The sequence below is a fragment of the Myotis lucifugus genome, unplaced genomic scaffold (genome assembly GCF_000147115.1).
Source record: "Myotis lucifugus unplaced genomic scaffold, Myoluc2.0 scaffold_211, whole genome shotgun sequence".
Lineage (NCBI taxonomy): Eukaryota > Metazoa > Chordata > Mammalia > Chiroptera > Vespertilionidae > Myotis > Myotis lucifugus.
Window position 1 is genome coordinate 865,289 of NW_005871259.1, and position 22,165 is coordinate 887,453.

The window sequence follows — 22,165 nt, forward strand, 5'->3', positions numbered from 1 at the left end:
GCAGAAGTTAGGCAAAAAGAAAAGGATGCAAAAAGAAAGGAGATGAGAAATGGAAGGACTTGTGACTAAATTAGAAGTGAAAATGTCCTCCTAGCCCTAGCTAGTTTGTCTCAGTGGACAGAGCATTGGCCTGCTTACAAAGGGTCCCAGGTTCGATTCCGGTCAAGGGCAGGTACCTCTGTTGCAGGCTCCTCCCTGGCCTGGACCCTGGTCAGGGCTGGTGCAGGAGGCAACCAATCGATGTGTTTCTCTCACATCGATATTTCTCTCTGTCTTTCCCTCTCTCTTCCACTCTCTCTAAAAGATCATTGGAAAAATATCCTAGGGTCAGGATTAAAAATATATCTATAATAATAAAAGCGTAATATGCTAATTAAACCAGACGTCCTTCTGGACGACCTTCTGGAAGAAGCCAGGGCTTCGAGGGAAGCCGGGGTCCTGGGTGCCAGAGGGAAGTCGGTGCCGGCAGCAGGGGGAAGTGAGGGGTGGGGGAGAGGCCTACTCTTGCACGAATTTCGTGCACCAGGCCTCTCGTATATATAGATTTATCCTCCTAAAGGGGCAGTATGCACAGGTTGGAAAGCTCAGGCTTATAGCTAGACTGCCTGGCTTGCATCCCTTCCCACTTACTTGCGAAATGGGGATAATGATGGTATTGCCTCACAGGGTTGCTGAGAAGATTGTGTCCATTCCCATTTAGCCATTTGAGCCATTCCAGGTAAGCCCTTGAGAAAAGATAAGCATTAACTCCATAAACAATACCTGTGAGGTGAGACCAGTAAGCCAAAACCCAGGGCTGTCATTGGCATCCAACCATCTCGAGCAAAGTTGACTCAGAGTAGTAGAAGGTGAGCAAAGACGGATTGCATCAGCCACAGCCTACCTCCCCAACAACCCATCAGAACAGATTCCTGGGATGGGCCCTGATTGCAACCCGGCGAGTGAAATCATATTTGAAAAATTTAAGTTACATTTTAAAAGCAGGTATGTTGTGGGTTTTAAGTCCACGTGCAATGGCATAAAACACTTTTTAGAAGTATTTTTGTTTTATTGAAATTTCCAGCCTGTGCTTTGGTCTTCTCCACCAAACTACAAGCTCCAACTACAAGCTCCTCTAAGTGGGAACTGTAATCCACTCGGCACCCTAGGCCAGCACCCAGCTCAGCGCGTGGGTATTTTAGAGTAAATGTCCGTCAGTACAAAGAACCAAAGATCCAATCTGTGAAGTGGGTGGGGGTCAGGGTGCTGGGCGGCTGAGGGACCCGGGCCTGTTTTTTTTGTTTGTGTGTGTGTGTGTGTGTGTGTGTGTGTACACACACACACACACCAACCACCACCCCCTATAATATTTACAATTTGATGTTTTTTACCAGAGGAGGAAGGGAGAGGGACAGAGAGTTAGAAACATCCATGAGAGAGAAACATCGATCAGCTGCCTCCTGCACACCCCCTACTGGGGATGTGCCCGCAACCAAGGTGCATGCCCCTGATCGGAATCGAACCTGGGACCTTTCAGTCCACGGGCCGGTGCTCTATCCACTGAGCCAAACCGGTTAGGGCGCTTGACCTGTTTGTAACAGATCTGAAAGATTGGGGTTCTCCACTTACAAGCTGTTGGAGCAAGACTTGCTGTGGGGTGGCTGACAGTTCCCCTGCAGCAGGAGGAGTTTGTCACTTTAAGGGGAAAACCAGGAAGTTTGCAGCGGCTGCGGAGGGGCGGGGAGCGATGGAGACAGAAGGCCTCCCTCCCGAGAGAGAGGTCGGGAGTGCGGGCAACTGCGCCGACAAACCGCGAAGTTGCAGGACTAATTATTTTGTCCCCGAAGCAGGCGCCGCCCGCCTTTCATTCCCCGCATCCCTCCGCCCTACCCCCACCCCCAGCGAGCGAGGGAGCGGGGGCGGCTGAGGGCGCGGGGTGCGGGCTGAAAGGGGCGGTGCGGCGCGGCCCCTCCCAGTTGGCTGTTGCTGTTGTTTGCACTTTGTTGCTTTATATTTCGATGAAAACAGTCGAAAGTGCAGTGGAGCCTCCGGATTGCAGCTGACGCATCTGCCCGGTGCAGGAGGAAAGGTAGTGAGATCGCGTGTGACAGCTGAGCTCTCCGCGCCCGGCCTCCGCTTGGCGGCGCGGGGCTCCCGGGCCCCGCGAGTAGCCTTTCCCAGCGGCTAAGGAGACACCTGTTGCTGCAAGTTTTGTGTGGATGCCTTGGGCCAGGGTCTTTTCTTGAAAGGTGTTGACTGCCGTGTGCTTTCTGTCTTTTGTCATCCATTCTTCAGGACAGATTGGGGGGGACCCAGCCCTGCGAAGTGCTCCCGAGACCATGACCAACAAGAGAATTGCCGTGATTGGGGCAGGTGTGAGCGGGCTCACGTCTATCAAGTGCTGCCTAGACGAAGGCTTGGAGCCCGTCTGCTTTGAAAGGACAGATGACATCGGGGGGCTCTGGAGGTTCCAGGTAAGTCTCGGGGGGTTAATCATATGTGGGACCCTCACTGTAAGTTGGTACATGAAATATTTTATCTTGTGTCAGGGAATATGATGGCCTTGACGGTGACTTAAATCTGCGACAGTTCAGCCTGCTGACCTCTCCTTAGCAGCCATCGCCTCTGTACAGGTTCCTCTTTCCCCAGGCTGGCAGCAAAGTAGAATATAGGCATCATTTGTCTTTCCTTTACTGATGTCCGGAAAAATGGCACAGAGATCATTTTCGGTTGTTGAGTTTTGCTGCTGTCCAGAAGAGGGTGGTGTGAGGGGAGAACAAACTAACAAACAGAAAATGTAGCCCTGACGGGTTTGGCTCAGTGGATAGAGCGTGCGCCTTCGGACTGAAGGGTCCCGGGTTCGATTCCAGTCAAGGGCATGTACCTTGGTTGCGGGCACATCCCCAGTAGCGGGTGTACAGGAGGCAGCTGATCGATGTTTCTAACTCTCTATACCTCTCCCTTCCTCTCTGTAAAAATCAATAAAATATATTTTTAAAAAACACACCAAAATAACAGAAAATGTAAAGTGATGAGAAATTTTAGAGTGGTTGCTCCTAATCCATATTAACAGGTAAGTGATGTAGATTACCTGCTTACAACAACAACTCCCCCTCCTCCTCCTCCTCCTCCTCCTCCTCCTCCTCCTCCTCCTCCTCCTCCCTCTCTCTCTTTTTCTTTTGAATTCTGGTTCACTTTAGATAATTCTCTCAAAATCCTAGTCCTTCCGTAGAATATAAAATCTGGCCACCTTCTATCCTTTGAACTTTTACTACACTGGAGAAATCAAATCAGTAGATCAAAGTCCTTGTCTTCAGAAGAAGGCAGAGGACACCTGCAACTGGACTTTCTTGTCTTTGCACATATTCAGTTTTAAAGTTGAGTTGCTTTAATATGCACACCCAGCCCTGTAACTTGTTACTAAAAGTTAAGGTATCACCTACTTACATGATAGTTAAGCTTATTATACGCCAAAGAATATTAACGTCCTTTCCTGATCTCCAAAGTAGCATGCATTGGGTTTGTTTTTAAATTCACTTTCTAAGCCAGCGAATGGTTTTGGGGTATCCAAATATGTTTCCTATTTCATAAAAACTAACAGTGTTGACCAGCTATGTAAAAAGAAGTGGCTTCAGAGAGAAGGTGAAGTGATACTGGAAGCAGAGGTCAGAGCTGGAAGGGGGCCACAAGCCAAGGAATGCAGAAGCCTCTGGAAGGTGCAAAAGTCAAGGGGAAGAGCCTATCGGCTTCCGTAGGATTGGAACCCGGCCTGCTCCTGGACTTTAGCCCAGTGAGATCCATGTCAGACGTCTGATCTTCAGAAACTACTGGAGATTACATTTCAGGGGAAGTTTACACAGGAACTTTGTATTCAGTGTTGAATGTATATCCCAGGAATGAGTGGGAGCTCTTGAAAATGTTGACTCTCATTTAAACCTTTGTAGAATGATGGCAGCTTTGAGGACAGGGTTTAATCACATCTTGAAACCATATTCTGAAGATCGTGGGAAACTGGAGGATGTGTTGCAAGGAGAAACACAGGGCTGTAAAGATAATACGGTCTGGAAGCCCAAAGAGGCCCATTATTCAGAAAATACAGTTTGAGAGCAGACTAAGGACAGGACATGCTTTGATTTGGTTGCTGTGCCTGGACCCTGACCCCCTCTGGGAGTTTGCTTCAGTTTTGACCATTCTCTGGTCCCTGGAACAGGTTGAGATGTTTTTAACACCATACAAGATTAGCCACCTTGGTATTCGACTTCAAGTTCTTGGAGGCAGACACACAGACTGCAGACCCTAAAACCCCCCATACCCTGCTCATTGCACATAGCTGTTTTCCCTTACCCCTGTACAATCATCCAGCTGGCAGGAGAAGGGGAGGAGCAGTTTTTTCCCCAGGACATGAAACCCACTACTCACTCCATATTGCCAGCAATATTAAATAAATGCTGCTCGTTTGTGTGTTTTTTAAGTGGCTTCATACATTCCTTACTTGAAGAGCAGTACAGTTCTTTGCATCTGGGCTCTGTCTTTGGGGACTAACTCTATTTAACAATAGTCCTTATTTAGTTCATGAGCAGATACCCCTTAGAAAACCACGTCCCCCACGCCTCTGTCATAATTGGTTTTGGGCATGGGCTGAAAAGGTTGTTCATTAGTATTTAGTAATCAACAGAACATGCTATTTTTGGAATCCAGCCACAACTTAGTGTAGAGGTTAACAGCATAGTCTTGTCAACTCCTATATCGGCACCTGCCAGCAGTGTGATGTTGGGGAAAATCAGTAAATCTCTCTGTACCTCTGTTTCTTCATCTTTAAGAAGGAGATAGTTTTTTTAAAAAGGAGATGATAATAATATACACTTCATAGAGTTATTGTGGGGATTAAATACATGAATTGTGTCATTCTCTAATAACAATGCCAGTTGTATAATAAGTGCTGCATGCCAGTTATTATTCAGTAGGCCTGGAGTGGGGTCCAGGTAACTGACTTTTATCTCCATAGTCGTTTAACCTTATTCTCTGTTAAAGACTTGGGATTTTTTTCTGATTATCTTCTTGGCAAAATTTCAATGCCTTATAAACTACTTCCTTGAAAATAAATAAGCTATATTTCATCATAACTCTCTGACTTACGTTAAGACAGACCACATCTGTGTCTATTAGTGTATATATATATGGCAGAAATATCTGTTCTTTTGTGACAGGTCCCAGGGATTTAGTATGATTTTTTTTCTTCTCAAATACCATCACTTGCGTTTTCTTTTCTCTATTCCATCTGCCAAACAGAAGGAGGATTCACCACTTGCCTCCTTGTTATTGTTGAAGCTTTATAGTAATAATTAGAGGCCCAGTGCACAAAATTTGGGCACTTGGGGTGGGGGTCCCTCAGTCCGGATTGTGAGAGGGCACAGGCCAGGCCAAGGGATCTCACCGGTGCAGGATCGGAGCTGGGGAGGGACGTAGGAGGTTGGCCAGCTGGGGAGGGACCGTGGGAGGGCTCCAGGGCATGTCTGGCCTGTCTCACTCAGTCCCGATTGGCTGGACCCCAGCAGCAAGCTAACCTACCGGTTGGAGCATCTGCTCCCTGGTGGTCAATGCACATCATAGCGACTGGTCGACCAGTTGACTATATGCCCCCTGGTGGTCAGTGCATGTTATAACAAGTGGTTGAGCAGCCTTAGCATATCATTAGCATATTAGGCTTTGATTGGTTGACTGGCCGACCGGACGACTGGACACAGCATATTAGGCTTTTATTATATAGGATTATCCCCCTTACCCATGGGGAATACATTTCAGGATCCCCAGTGAATGCCTGAAACCACAGATAGTACCAAACCCTATATATAGTCTGTTTTTTCCTATACATACAAACATACCTATGATAAAGTTTAATTTATAAATTAGGCACAGAAGAGATTAACAATAATAAGAATAAAGTAGAGAAATTATAATATACTGTAAAAAAGTTATATCAATGTGGTCTCTCTTTTAAAATATCTTACTGTATTGTACTCAACTTTACACTTAAAGGAATCACTTTATGGCTTCTCTTTGGCATGTCAGAATTGCCAGCATCACTACTCTTGTACTTTGGGGCCATTATTAAGTAAAATAGGGTTCCTTGTGTCCTTGAACACAAGCACTGTGATACAGCTGACAGTCAATCTGATAACCAGGATGACTTACCAGTGATTAACTTGTGGGGAGCATATACAGCATGGATATGCTAGACCAGTGGTTCTCAATCTTCCTAATGCTGCGACCCTTTAATATAGTTCCTCATGTTGTGGTGACCCCCAACCATAAAATTATTTTTGTTGCTACTTCATAACTGTAATTTTGCTACTGTTAAGAATCGTAATGTAAATATCTGATATGCAGGATGTATTTAGGCGACCCCTGTGAAAGGGTCGTTCAACCGCCAAAGGGGTCTCGACCCACAGGTTGAGAACCGCTGTGCTAGACAAAGGGATGATTCATGCCATGGGCAGGTTGGAGAAGGACAGAATGAGATTTCATCATGCTGCTCAGAACAGCCCAAAATTTAAAACTTAGGAATTGTTTATTTCTGGAATTTACCATTTAATATTTTCAGACAGTGAGTAACTAAAATCATAGAAAGCAGATAAGGGGAGGGGGGTACTGTATATATAAATTCTCAAAATATTAATTTCAGTCAATTCTTGATCTCATCACTAATGTTAAGTAAGACTGATGGTGGAAAAGTACATTCTTCTAACTCACCCTCGCTCCAGCATAAGTTCCAATTTCACCTCATTTTTGCTAACACTGAGTAATTGTCTTTTAAATTAATAAAAAATGAGGTAAAATGGGGACATATACTGGACAGAATTTAAGTTAGTACAATGATTCCTGGAGAGCAGCCTCATAACTGTATGAAAACCCTCAAAACTTACCTAGGCTTTGAAATATATAGAATAGTTAAGATTAACCCTAACTGGTTTGGCTCAGTGGATAGAGCGTCAGCCTGCAGACTGAAGGGTCTCAGGTTCAATTCTAGTCAAGGGCATGTACCTTGGTTGTGGGCACATCCCCAGTAGAGGGTGTGCAGGAGGCAGCTGATCGATGTTTCTCTCTCAGTAAAAAATCAATAAAATATATTTTAAAAAAATAGTTAAGACTATTACTCAGATGGGCAGTTCTCACTTGGAATTTCAGGTCATTGCAATTAGGTGACAACTGATACTGGACATCTGCTATGGTCTCTTTGCTCAAGTGTTTAGAACTCCAACTGGGATAACGAGAACTTCTGGGAACTGGCTCTATATCTCTCTATCTCATACATTCTCTTCATGTGACCAGCATGGGCTTCCTCACAGTATGATAGTCTCAGGGTAGTTGGACTTTTACATGACTGCTGACTTCCATGAGAACAAGTTTTCTAAGAGACGTAGGCAGTGGCTGTAAGACTACTTATGACAGTTCTGGAAGCCATTCAGTATCGTCCCAACTGCATGCTGTTGGTCAAAAGCAAGTCATAAAGACAGCTCAGATTCAAGGGGAAGAGGCTACACAAAGGCACAAATACTTGGAGATGTAGAGGTGTGTGTAACTTTTTTTTTAAAGCTTTTTGAAGTGTTTATTGACTGTTTATAAACCATGAAGTTAATTCTCAAGTGGCTATGAATGCTTCTTATTTACTGCAGGAAAATCCTGAAGAAGGAAGAGCCAGTATTTATAAATCAGTGATCATCAATACGTCTAAGGAGATGATGTGCTTCAGTGACTATCCTATTCCAGATCATTTTCCTAACTTCATGCACAACTCCCAGGTCCTGGAGTATTTCAGGATGTATGCCAAAGAATTTGACCTTCTAAAGTATATCCGATTCAAGGTAGGGAATTTTGTGGGTACCTTTGTGTTTGAGGTTGTTTGTCAATTACATGAACAATGTGGTTTCATTTACCAGTGCTTACACATAAATATTGGTTTGATATCAATGTATCTATCCTATCTGGACAAAGACTGCACTCTTTGTCTTCTCTGTGCCTGAAAAATATTCACAGAAAGGTCTTTGGCTGCAGCTCCAACAAGCCACCTGCCAGAATGTTTTCATTGCCTGCATTTTATACTTTTTGATTGCAATAAAACAAATGAGGGGGAATGTTTTTCCAGTTATAGAGGGAAACTGACAGGTATGGGAACTTTAGAATCCTCTGGTTCTACAACTTGTCCACTAGTGCTTAGCCCTTTTATACTTTTCTGAAGTATTTTCCAATGCATTGTTTTATGTAATCACAGCAACGCAGTGAAGTGGTTATTGGGAAGTTACTAACAAAGCAAAAAAGTTAACTCTGGTGAAGAGGGAAGAACACTGAATTGGGCAACAAAAACTCGAATTCTAGTCTTTGTTCTATTACTAATCATCTTGTGACCTCAGAAAAGTTCCTACACTTCCACGTGTCTTAATTTTCTTTTCCGTAAAACAAGATGCTTGTACTAGGTCACTTGTTTCTTCCTGCTGTAAAGTCTTCCATACCTTTCTATAGTTTTTAGCCACATTTACACATAAATATGCAACAAGCCTGAATCTTCTGCCTTTTTTTTCCTTGGATGAAAATGCTGCCAGAGAAGTACTTGGGTGGGAACCATCCGTTGTCCGGTTCTTGGGGCACGGCTGAAATAAACATTTTCAGAAGCCCCCACGGAAGGATGAGTGGTGGTAGTAGATTGTATTGGCACAGAGTTACATTCCTCTGGTTCCAATGTCCCATTTCCCCAAAACCAGTCCTGGAAGAGGGGCAGCTGGAAGTTCATCAGAGCTGGAAAGAGGGTGAGCGTCCAGTTTCCCTTCTGTGTTGCCGCTGGGTCTGGTTCAGCATTCAGACTCGATTATAGTCAGTTAGTCTGTGTGTGGAGTCCAACATGGCCATGGGCCATGTGGGTGAAAAGTAGCTCAGCCCAAACTAGCAGGAGTCCCAAGAGGGCTAGGGCTAGCGTGTGCGCTTGCGCACACGTGTGTGTGTGTGTGTGTGTGTGTGTGTGTGTGTGTGAGAGAGAGAGAGAGAGAGAGAGAGAGAGAGAGCGCTAGAGTGAGCCAAGTGCTCACTTCTTTGTTTAGAAGTTTAAATATTTTAGGTTTTGTGCACACTTCAGTGGCCATGCTCATCCATCCTGGCCAGTTACCTGTTTCCAGGTGTGATTGATAGGCAAGCATTTCCCACGTCACTCAGACCCTACTGGGCACGTATCTAAACTGCCTCTGTCTAGTCCCCTCCCCCATCAATGAGTGGGGAACAGGTTTGGACAGTGTTGAATGTAGCTTTTTGGCATAGCCATATAAATGGCATGCCTATATCTTTTGGTCTCCCCTTTCACCTCTTTCCTGTTAAATAATAACCAAGTTATTACAACAGTATCAAAAACTCTTAGAATCTACTCTCATAACAACTTTCAAATACTGGTATACCATACAGCAATGTTAGCTATAGTTACATGTAGTATATTACATCCCTTGTACTTATTTATCTTATAACTGGAAGTTTGTATCTTTTGACCATCTTAATTCAATTCCCCTATCCCACCTCCCTTCTACTTCCTGATCATTCAGCTAAATCATGCCTTTTTCTGTTTAACAACAATAATAAAACAGCAACATGCAGTGATAACTTCCAAAGTAAGTCATTTTCAGCCCAGTAGTACTTCTCTTCGCTTGTTTAAACACTTATTGAACATGGTTGGTACCATTCTAAGTAGTGAAGATACAAAGACAAAAATAAAACAAAACCCAGTGATTTCATAGTCTAATTAAAGAGATAGAAAAATGAAGAAAAATTTTTATTAGAAATGTAAGTAATAAAAACAAAAAATGTTGACCTTAAACAAAAAGTTAGCCAGACATTTCTCCAGCAAAATGGGTTTATTCAGGGACAACAAAGAGTTGCAATCTGGAACAGGCAACCATGGTGGGCCACATGCATGTCTGCTAAAAAGAGAGAGAGAGAGAGAGAGAGAGAGAGAGAGAGAGAGAGAGAGAGAAGGAACTCTTTTATAGAGGGGAAGAAGAAATTGGGAGGGCAGTCACAAAGAGTTCTCCCTTTTATGCTTCATGATTGACATAGGGCATGACGGATCCCCTCCCCCCACTTCCCACTTCATTTTGAATGAGATTTCTATTTACTTTTTTTTTTTTTTTTTACAAGTGTTACAAAGCGATAAATGCTGTAGAGATCTATATATCGCAGCTCAGAGGAGGGATGCTTAACTCATCTGGGCATCAGTCATCAGGCACCAGGGAAGTTTTCCTAGAGGAGATAATTAAAGGCTGAAGGGTGAGCAGGAATCAGTCAAATGAAAAAGGTATAAAAAAGATGATCCAGACAGAGGCACCAGCGTGTGTAAAAGCAAGAACTATAAATAGTGCAAGATGGCTAGAGTATAAGATGTCATGTCTCTATTAGACATGGTCATAGACCCTAGAAGCACATAGGAATACATTCTTAATGTTTCCTTAGTCTGGGTAGAATAACAGTTATTTGTTTGTTTGTTTGTTTAAAAACAACAAATTAATACCACTTACTACCCCATTTCACAACTTCTTCTTTTATAGTTATTTGTGAAATAGGCATTTATGGGCATTTACGGGAGCCACTGAGATGTTTTTCTACTCTACTAAGAATGGGAGCCCTATAGCTCAGTCACAAGTTTAAAGTTAGACAATGAGAACAAGACTTGAGGTAAGAAGACATCAGAGAGTCTTAGGATGTTTGGGGGTCAGGGGAGGAATAGGCATTTATTACATAGAGCAGTGGTTCTCAACCTTCCTAATGCCGCGACCCTTTAATACAGTTCCTCATGATGGGGTGACCGCCAACCATAAAATTATTTCCGTTGCTACTTCATAACTAATTTTGCTACTGTTATGAATCGCAATGTAATATCTGATATGTAGGATGTATTTAGGCGACCCCTGTGAAAGGGTCGTTTGACCCCCAAAGGGGTCGCGACCCACAGGTTGAGAACCGCTGACATAGAGTATCTTAGAAGCACAAGAGAAGCCTAAGCTTTATTCAAGTGTTGCATTGCCTTAGGGTAGTGATTTTCAGCCTTTTTCATCTCCTGGCACATGTACGAATTACTAAAATTCTGCAGCACACCAAAAAATAGATTTTTTTTATTTGACAGTCTAAGGGAAAAGAGGTCAGTGCCTCTGACTAAATAGTCAGGTATTGCACGTTTTAAAAATTCTTGCAGTACTTGACCTTTTTTACTTGAAAAGAGGTCAGTGCCTCTGACTAAATAGTCAGGTATTGCATGTTTTAAAAAGAAGAGTGCGTCATTAGCCTGCCAACTCTATTTTATTTAGCCTTTCTCATGGAAGTTTTCTCGCTCTGACCACATCTCACAAAAATGTTCTTACCTGAGGAGTATGGAAATCAAATGCCCCTGCATGAGCCTTCTTGTGTGATATCAGCCCTGTGTGTCACTCTGCAAGGAGAGTCAGGTCAGGAAAGATGTCCACTGCAGAGGCTGTGGTTACCGTCCCCTGTTGCTATCACTTTCCTTTGCAGACCACTGTGTGCAGTGTGAAAAAGCGGCCCGATTTCCCCACGTCAGGCCAATGGGAGGTGGTCACGGAATCTGAAGGGAAAAAGGAGATGAATGTCTTCGATGGAGTCATGGTTTGCACCGGCCATCACACCAATGCTCACTTACCCTTGGGAAGCTTCCCTGGTGAGTAGCCTACCAGGAGGAAAGACCCTTGACCCATACCTGTGACCTAGTCCCTGAGGAATGGGGGGGATTTCATTCTGAGTGATTCTGACCTTGGGATGAAATAAGGCTTGTCCTAATTCTGTACGTCCTCCTAAAAGATGTTGGGAGGTAGAGATAATGGTAACTTGGAGACTAGGGGAAAGTTATATTTAGTTTCACAATGACTTTAGTTTTTCTAAGAATCAAAAGAAAAAAAGGTGGAGTTGATGTGTATTAGGTTGAATAAGGATTTTCAGCAAACAAGGAAACAAACAGAAATACTGAGTTAATAAGGAAGAAATTAAAGCTTAAGGAAAGAACTTATTACCGTTTGGGGCCTGGATTTTTAGGCCCAAGAGCAGTCTATGTATATTCTAGAGTTCATAAAAATATATAGTCCAATTGAAATGGGAGTAGGTATTTAAAGAGGATGAGAAGACAAAAGAGAATGGAGGTTTTCTGAAGCCATTTGTATATTTGAGTCTACAAGTCCAAAGTACAAACATCCTGAGTGAAGCAGACTATTTATGATACAGAAGTCACAAGGTTCTGCCCCGAGGCGATGGGGGGGAAATAGGCAAAAATATTCAGAAAGGCAAGTGTGCATCTGAGTAAAGGGAGGACATATGGAGAGTATATGTTTTAAACTCTACACACTGCAAAAAAAAAAAAAAAAAAGATTTGTCAAATGGTATCAGATAAACTATCGCCTGATCATTATTCTCCCTTATCTTGCAGGAATTGAGAAGTTCAGAGGACAGTACTTCCATAGTCGAGATTATAAGAATCCAGAGCGTTTCACTGGAAAGAGAGTCATTGTAATTGGCATTGGGAACTCTGGAGGCGATCTGGCCGTGGAGATTAGCCACACAGCCAAGCAGGTTTGAATCAGCAAATTATTTACTTTGCTTCTCCAAGAAAGCTGCAGGTGGACTCAACAGAGAGTAGGGATACCTGTACCTAGCCCATCAGTGCCGATGGCAAGTGGAGGGCTTGGTTTTGTTGCCTCGGTTGGCAACATGATGATTGATGATATGATGGGGCCAAGGTTGCCAGTTAGGTTCCCATCATTCGATTGGCCTCACACGAAGGAATTAGTTCATGACCACGACTGTGGTCAGAATCCCAGTCAGCTGTCTCTTCAGAGTGTGCCTCTGGCGCTGAAGAAGACCGACCAATTGATGGGAGAGCTTGTCAGGATGCAGCACCCGGAAGTGTGGATCTTCCGTTGGCCAGCGGAAGTGCCATGCTCTTATGTGAAGGAAAGCACACGGGGTCATTGAAAGCTCTTCACTCATAGGATGGTGGGGGAATTTTCCTCTTTTCTCCCCAACTGGAAAAAAGAGGCCCTCTAATCTTTCAAAAGACAACATGCTTTTCAGTATGAAAGTGTCCACACTGTGGCACCTGCAGGCAGCTTGCCCCAGCCTTTGCATACCATTAGGCAACACGGAATGATATTTTCTCTAAAGCAATTTCTGTGTCCTTGAGGCTTTTTTTTATTTGTTTGTTTGTTTGTTTTCATCATAGATTTCCTTGAGGTTTCCTTGTTTGTTTGTTTTCATCAGATTTTGAACTGGAAAGAAAGTGTCATCATTATAAATTCCTAGAAAAAGACATGTCATTTTTATATTTTGTTATTCATGTCTTTACTGAATCATAACTGTCAATAATAGTTAAATATCTGGTTGTTCTTCAGTAACTTTAATTAAGGTGTGCTTCCCCACAAATATGTTTTAAATTTTTTTAATATATATTTTTTATTGATTTCAGAGAGGAAGGGAGAGGGAGAGAGAGAGAGAAACATCGAACAGCTGCCTCCTGCACTCCCCGAGCCTGCAACCTGAACATATGCCCTAACTGGAATTGAACCGGTGACCTCTTGGTTCATGGATCAATACTCAAGCCCAGCTGGGCTTAAATTATTTTTTAAATAGAAGTTTAATGCCACAACTCTGTTACATGACCTATACTCAGAAACTCCATTCTCAGTCCTATCTCCATTTATCACCACAAAAATGATTTCAGATGCTCCATGAATTAATTCAAATTAATTCTATCAGGAAATAGCTATATAAACAAGAAAGGGTGAACATGTGTGTGGGTGTTATGATAAAAAGAATGTACAAGGTATGTGGTGGGGACCCAAGGCATGAGCCTTCTTTAATATCATTGACTTGTCAAATGGTCAGTTATAAGGGAGCTAGGCCTTACATGCAACAAGAAATTGTAGATTGCCAAGGAACAAAGCATCCCACCTGGATGGAAATAAGGTAGTTGTGTCTGAGAGAGCCTGGGAAAACACATAGCAAAACAATGTCTGCCTAGCAGGGACAGCACTGTCACACCACTAAAGCAAGTTGAAGAAACTCAGTTGCTGGATATGACTCTTTGCTTTACATATTAAATTGTACTTATGAGAGGTGGTTTGTAAATCAAACATCCTATATAATCCTATATAATAAAAGTCTAATATGCAAATTGACCAACCGGCAGGAACGACCAGTGGAATGACCAGTCACTATGATGCACACTGACCACCAGGGGGCAGATGCTCAATGCAGGAGCTGCCCCCAGCCCACAGGTCCCAGGCTGGCCAAGGCAGGTGCCAGCGGGGACCCCACCCCCACCCCGATTGCCCTGCCAGTCGCCCCACAAATCGGCCCTGATCGCCAGCCAGGCCTAGGGATCCTACCCATGCATGAATTTTGTGTACTGGGCCTCTACTTTTAAATAAAACTATAAATGTCAGAGTATCAAGGACATTTTATTATAAGAATTCTTGTGCTATAATGCTTTTGTGAAGAGAAAACATTCCTTTCTTTTTTTCCTAATCTACTTTTTATAAAATATGTTTCTATTGATTTTAGAGAGAGCAAGGGAGAGGGAGAGAAAGATAGGAACTTCAATGATAACAGAATCATCCATCAGCTGCCTCCTGCATGCCCCCTACTGGTTAGGGCTTGATCTGGATCTTAAAAATGAATAGGTTTTGGAGCATTAAGAGGATAGGGGCTTTTCAAGGAGGGGTGAGGACATTAAACAGAAATGCAGTGGTGATTAAGAGCAAGACATATTCTTGGTCAGTGAATACATCAATTTAATTGTAAGCTTAGTATCTGAGAAGGAAAATAGCAGGACATAAAAAAAGATTGTGCAGGCGCTGAAAACCCAGACTAATGAGTTTGAAGTTACTCTTGAGGAAAACAGGGTACTTTTAAAGGATTATGAACCAAAGAATGGTAAAAGCAAATAATTTTTTCCTATGCCCCAGGTTTTCCTCAGCACCAGGAGAGGGGCTTGGATCCTGAATCGGGTAGCAGACCACGGATATCCTTTTGATGTGTTGTTCAACTCTCGACTTAAACATTTTTTGTCGAAGATGTGTGGTGAATCATTAGCAAACACATATTTGGAAAGAAGGATGAACCAAAGGTTTAACCACAAAATGTATGGCCTAAAGCCTAAACACAGGTATGTTCTCAGGATGGGACCAAACTCACAACCTGCGTCTGTGCCCTGACCAGGAATCAAGCCTGCCACCTTTTGGTATATGGGATGACACTCCGACCAACCGAGCCACACGAGCCAGAGAGGTACTAGTTCTTTTTATGTGATGTCCAACAACAACAAAATGGTGGTAGAGGGCAGTGCATGAATCATTCATTCATTCATTCATCCCACAAACAGTGAGCACCTCTTACAAGCCAAGCATTATCCTGGGCATGAGCTTACAGATATTAAAGATCTAATAGTAATACTAATACAAATAATAACAGCTTACCTTTTTGAGGACTTCATATGACAAGCACAGTACTAAATGAGTTATATGCATTATCTCATTTAACCCTCACAACAGTCCTATAGATTGGCGTTTTCCCTCCATTTTACAAACATTGATACTTAGAGAAACTATCCCAAGAGCACACAAGAAATACATGGCAGATTCAAGAAGTGGATTTTACCTTAGATACTCTAATGGTTAGACAGACAATAGGATAAGATGGAGAAATGCATGGCATGCTATGAGAGCATGAAGGATGGAATCCTCACACGGCCAAGGAAGGAGACTGAAAGCATTTTTAGACGCTGATTTTAAATCCAACTATTTTTCCCCTCCCACTTTTTATTTTTTAAATGTTCAGATTTACTTCATACAAAATAGTAAGGGTAGTGAGCACCACTACCTTTTACTTAGATTCACTATATTTGCTTTCTCTCTCTCCCCCTCTCTCTAAAGATAGATCCACGCATGAATATCATACATACTATATACATAAATATTTTTTTCTGAACCATTTAAATAGTAAGTTGCAATCATTAAGACACTTTACCCTAAACTATCCAGCATACGTTGCCTGAGAAAAAGGGCATTCTCCTACATAAACATAAGACAATTATCATACTTGGAAAATTTAATATTGATAAAATATCATTATCTAATATATTCAAATTTACCAAGTTGCCCCAATAATATATACTTATAGCTTTTTAAAAAAATCTAAAATCCTATCAGGTATTGCATTTAGCTGTCCTGTCTCTTTAATTTCTCTTAATTTGAAATAATTCTCCTTTTTTAAAAAGATCCAAGCCAATTGTTTTGCAGAAAGTCGAGAAACCATACATGCACTCTCCAAATAAAACCATTCTCCCTTCACTTCTCTAACATCTTTCCTTTCAGTGCCATCCAGGGTACAACTTCTGCTCTGAGACCCTGATCTGTGCCAATATCCATTAGACCTTTCCCAAATTCCATGGATAGACCAAGATGGAGACCCTTGGCATATTGTTTAACCGCCTCCATCAAAACAGAATTTTACTTCCATGATACTGATTTCTCTCTCCCTCCCTGCCCCCATGCTCACTCTTCTTTCTTTATTTTTGGTCTTCATCACTACTCACAGAGCTCTGAGTCAGCATCCAACAGTCAATGATGACCTGCCAAATCGTATAATTTCTGGCTTGGTGAAGGTGAAAGGAAATGTCAAGGAATTCACGGAGACGGCTGCCATATTTGAAGACGGCTCCAGGGAGGATGACATTGATGCTGTGATCTTTGCCACAGGCTACAGCTTCGCTTTTCCTTTCCTTGAAGATTCTGTCAGGGTAGTAAGAAACAAGATATCCCTGTATAAAAAAGTCTTCCCTCCTAACCTGGAAAAGCCAACTCTGGCCATCATAGGCTTGATCCAGCCCTTGGGTGCCATTATGCCCATTTCAGAGCTCCAAGGACGCTGGGCCACTCAAGTATTTAAAGGTAAGTAACCATGCAACTTGACGACTTAGTAATTACTTGTAGTATGTTCAATTCTATTTATGTTCTTGCTTTTATTTTTTTAGTTAAAATTTTCAATGTTGTCATAATTGCAGGGATCCCCCTTTTCACCACCCTTCCCTCACCTCCACCACCCCCCTTCCCACCCCTCCTTCCCTCTATCCCTCCCTCCTTTCCGTCCTCCCTCCCTTCCACTCTCTCTGAAAAGCAATGGAAAAAATATCCTCTGGTGAGGATTAAAGAAAAAAAATAATAGTAAACTGATAACTTAAAATAAGAAGAGGAAGATAAAAAATGTGGTAAAAATATAATACGTATCCGAACGAGTAAACACTGCAAGAACAGTGTCAATGAATTAAGAAAGAATTGTACCACAGGATATTGTATATGTATATAGAAGTTTTTCTTTATTTTTAATTTTTTGCTTTTGATAAATTGGCTGCCTCTCCAAGGCAAGAAATATACCTCCTTCCCCATCATGTTTCTAGTTAATAGAAGTAAAAGTTATGGTTGTACTATAAGAAGCAATTTGGAAATCAACTCTCAAAATATGTTTCACAAGCATCATAAGGGACCTCTGCTTAATCTCAAATGAAGCATTTCAGTGTTCCCTCATCGACTTATAAGTAATAATTCCCAAATGAGAAAGCACATGGCAAAATACAGAAGTCTGTTTCTTGAGTGTTGAATTTCTGAGTCTCACATTTTAAGAGGGACACCAGGAGAATAACTGGCGTGTGCCCAGAGGAGGGCAACCAACATGACAGAGCATGTGAAACCTGTGATGTGGGGAACTTGTGCTCTGCTGATGATGATAAGATATGAAGAAGTTATGACAGTTGTTTTCAAACATTTGAAGGCCTGTCATATAAGATTAGACTCCGTGGCTTCAAAAGGCAGAGCTAAGTCCAACGGTGCAAGTTGCATGGAAGTAGATTTGGGGATCAATAAAAAGAGTATGTTCCAGCAACTAGAGCAGCCACGCAATTAAATCATCTCCTCAGAAGGTAATGAGATCCCCGTCAGCAAAGATGTTTAAGGAGGAAAGAGATAACCATTTGATGACAGTATTTGTAAAGAGAAGGCTTGTGTTAGGTAAAATATGTTACCACTCAGAATTTTATGGAGTAACACCTTATGGCTGGGTGTGACAAAAATGATCTACATGGCATAGTAGTGACTATAAATCTGGGCATAAAGCGAATTCTCTAAACTTAGAGTTGTTTATATTGGCTTACATACTATTCTACCTTTCTAGCCAGGTCCTTGATGTTAAATTCCTACTATTGGAACTGTGCATCACTGCTTAAATTTATCTGTCAAGATTGGGTATTATGAGTTCCCTTAGCCTTTACCCCCATTCTGACCAAATAAAAAAGTTTAGAAGATGAGGCTTATCTTCCATAGGACTTCAGGCATGAAATGGGATTGAAAATTAATTTTTACTTCCTTCTCCCTGGGTTATAGAGCCTCTTTGTTATTAAGAGTACAGCTGTGGGTGTGCTCCCCTGCTCTTTTACTTTGTACTTCATTTTCCATATACTTTAAGGCCATTTATTCTTTCCTTGTGTCCATATTTCATTTCCCAATGAAAAGACTATGCTAGGGAGGAACCAGGTATCGGTTGGAAGGCAGAGTTAAGCAAGTATCTTCCAAAGACAAAGTAGAATAGAGAACGCTACTGTTGTTAATTTATATTATTATATTACGGTGGTGCTAGGATAAAGTGATCGAGTGAAGGTTTAACCTCCTTGAGTACAGAAAACTATCCTGTATTTCTTTGAGTTCTCCATAACACAGTAATTGTTAATAGGATTATTGTTCCTACTGAGGTAGCTTTACACTTACATCTTTTGTTTTTTCTCTTTAGGACTAAAGACATTGCCCTCACAAAGTGAAATGATAGCAGAAATAACTAAGGCTCAAGAGCAAATGGCAAAAAGGTGAGAAATTCTCCCAGGGAAATATGTGCTTCATTTTTCCATTTAATAAGAACAATATTGTACTATATTTATCTTCATTGTGTTTGTTAGTTTAAGGATTTAGATTGTATTGCGAAGGAAAAGGAAATAATAGTTTGTGACACAGAATGAAGAAATCGTACCAAGTGGTTTAGATATGGATGGGAAAGAAGAGACAAGCTTAAGAAAAGTGTTTAAAATCCTATATGTAGGGCCTAAAAGAAATTGTCAAGTAGGAAAAAACCCTTGAAGAGAAAATGGTTTTTATAACTATTATTTGAAATGCTAAGTAGAGCCGCCAGAGAAAGGAAGAGTGAGAATGAATTGAGTGATAGATCTGGTTGAATTCCAAATCCACCCGTAGGCTTACAAAACTGCAGAGGCCACTATTCTCACTGGCTTCTGGTATGAATAGTCTGTGTGATTTGGAAAGGTGGTAACATCAGCCAGCTGCTTGGTGCTTGGGTGGACACAGTGATTTTAGCAATCTGAATTTCAGAACTGAGCTTATTCACTGGTCAATTTTATTTGGACACAGTGGAAGTTGGTGGTTAAGTTCCTAAAATTTTGTGCTAAAGTCAGAGGCACAATCATCCAGGCCTAAAGATGTAGTTTTTCTTGAATTGGTTATACTAGCGTACCTTTTCCCTACCTTGGAGGAGGAAGAGTTTTTATTTAACCCTGATACCCTTTCCAAGTCTTCTAGTTTCCTCTTTCCTTTCACTGCCAAATGTCTGCAATAAATATTCTGCATTATATGCTCTAAATTCTCACCCTTTCCTCCTCCAAAGGTCCCTGCATTGTAACTCCTTGCTACGGCTCTCTTCAAAGTCACCCATGCCCAACTTCATTTTCCTTCCTGAGTTTGACACTTTTAAACATCTCATTCTTCTTGGAGTGCTTGCTTTCCTTGTTTGTCTGGTACTAAAATATCTTATTTCAACTCTTCTGTTCCCTTTACTTTGACTTATTTTTGTCTGGCCACCTGACTGAGCAGTCCCTAAGGATATAATTTTCCCTTTAGTGAGGGTCCGTTATGTACATACACTAAATGGTTTATATGTGTGAGTTTATCTATTCCTCGTAACAACCCTACAAGGCAGGTACTAGTGAATCTCTTTGTGAAAGATGCATGAATACTACAGCTTGCAACCCAGTAGAGGATAAATGTATGTCTATAAATACTTGAGCCAACATAATATCCATAAGGGACAGCTCCCAAATTCTGTCCTGTCTTCTCTTCTCTTCTCAACTGTAGAATCTGTCAGTTCCTGTGGAATTTCATTCACCAGTTCTACTTCAAATTTATTTTCTATTTTTTTTTCCCTGTCCTTGCTTTGGATTCTCTTAATAAGCCCATCTAATTTCAATTAATTTGACTTGGCTTTTTCTCTTACTTCCTTTCTGTCCCACTGCTCTTTGTTTTATTTTTATTCTAGAAAATAGAATAAAATAAAGTTACCAGTTAGCTCTCTAAATCTCAATCCTGCCACACAGGTATCATCATTACCACATTTTCCCTCTAAAAATCCCTTTTAGCTTTTCAAATCTGCACGTGGTGTAATCATCCCACCTGGCTCTATTTGGAGCGTTACTTCCTCTTGTGGAATAAGTCATCCACCCCCCTCCTTTCAAGATTCTGAATTAACATTGGCCATCCGAAGTTGTGCTCTGTGGACCCCATGATCACTGCCCTCATAACACAGTTGAGAGTCCACAACTTCAGAATTTTTATGATGGGTTCCCTCTTTCTGATAAAATCAGAGTCCTCTGTATCTGGAACTGCTATACTTGCCTTTCTCTATCCATCCTTGTTTTCCACAACATTCCTCCTCTACTGTAGGGTAGTGCCTACAGATATTTTATACTTACATCCTACTCTCATTCCTGCTTAATTCCTTCACTCTGCTGTCCCCTGACTTGTAATACTTTCCTCTTTGTTGTCAGCTTATTTGTATCTTCCACATCCTTCAAGGACTTATTATAGTCCTATTTTAACTACCCTCTTCTACATTTTTATTTAGCAGTGTAAGATCACATGATTTTCCAAAAGTCTTATATTCTATGTTTCATGTGTATCTATCTTATATTCTTGTCCTTAAGAATAGAGACAATACCTTATCTTTCTTCTCTATTTTCCATACCTCCTAGTATACAGGATACTAATAACAGATACTTAGAAAGCACTGATTAATTGACTGATTGATTGGTTGATGGATGAAACTGTTGATAGGCCATGGCTTTTGTCTTCTCTGCTTCAGGTATGTGGAGAGTCAGCGCCATACCATTCAGGCAGACTATGTGGACACCATGGAAGAGCTTGCTGATCTGGTGGGCGTCAGGCCCAATCTGCTGTCTCTAGCTTTCACCGACCCCATACTGGCATGGCAGTTATTATTCGGACCCTGTACTCCAATCCAGTATCGTCTACAGGGTCCTGGAAAGTGGAGTGGAGCTCGAAAAGCCATCCTCACCACAGAAGATCGCATCAGGAAGCCTATGATGACAAGAGTCGTTGAAAGCAGCGATTCCATGCCTTTAACAATAACAATGGCCAGGTTCATGCTAGCCATTGTTATCTTTGCTATAATGATAACCTACTTTTAGCTGTTCCATTGGGGAGCTGGATCTAGAGATGCCTTCAGAATCTGACAAGATTGAACAACTCTTGAGTTTCACCTTGCCCAGAAATCTTTTCTTTCTCTTTCCAAAGCATTAATCCTCTTTCCTCTTTCCCCTACAAGGAAATTCCAGCTTTTCATTCATATTGACTTATCTCCCTTCTTCTTGTGACACATCATATTTTCCTTCCAGCCATCCCTAGTCTGTGAGCTCTGATACCCTGTTAGTCATCTTTTTATGTCCTTAGCAGAATTATTACATGATGGGTGCTTAATAAATGTTGGTTGTTATCAAATATTATGGTGGGGAGCAGAAGTCAATATCTGTATAAGAAATGGGTGACTCCATGGAACTCAGCTTCTGATAGGATTTCATTTTCTATCAGAAGCTCAATCTTTTGTTTGTTTTTAATATTGTAATTAAATGTGTTTCCTGGGGATAAAAAGAAATAACGGTCTTGTAACAGTTGTATATACCTAAGATATATATATACACACTTAAACATTTCGTCTCATTAGCTATTCACTAGTGTATCTGATATCTGGTCTTTTTGACTCTTTTTCCCTCAGCAAAAGGTCTTTATTATCTCAATGAAGAAACGACCTT

General features: G+C 41.6%; 1 protein-coding gene across 2 annotated transcripts; it reads left to right on the plus strand.

The window, feature by feature from the left end:
• Window positions 1-1,740: 1,740 nt before the first annotated feature.
• Window positions 1,741-22,165, plus strand: LOC102430974 (dimethylaniline monooxygenase [N-oxide-forming] 5). 2 transcript variants are annotated; one of them, XM_006097772.3, is made up of 9 exons: window positions 1,742-2,068; window positions 2,275-2,453; window positions 7,653-7,841; window positions 11,518-11,680; window positions 12,440-12,582; window positions 14,976-15,175; window positions 16,606-16,958; window positions 18,847-18,919; window positions 21,199-22,165. In XM_006097772.3, exons 2-9 carry the CDS (start codon window positions 2,319-2,321, stop codon window positions 21,542-21,544), a joined length of 1,602 nt encoding a protein of 533 aa, XP_006097834.1. In that variant the 5' UTR covers window positions 1,742-2,068; window positions 2,275-2,318; the 3' UTR covers window positions 21,545-22,165. The 2 variants fall into 2 exon arrangements, with proteins under 2 accessions (XP_023617325.1, XP_006097834.1); XM_023761557.1 differs by lacking the exon at window positions 7,653-7,841 and having other exon boundaries at window positions 1,741-2,068; window positions 21,199-22,008.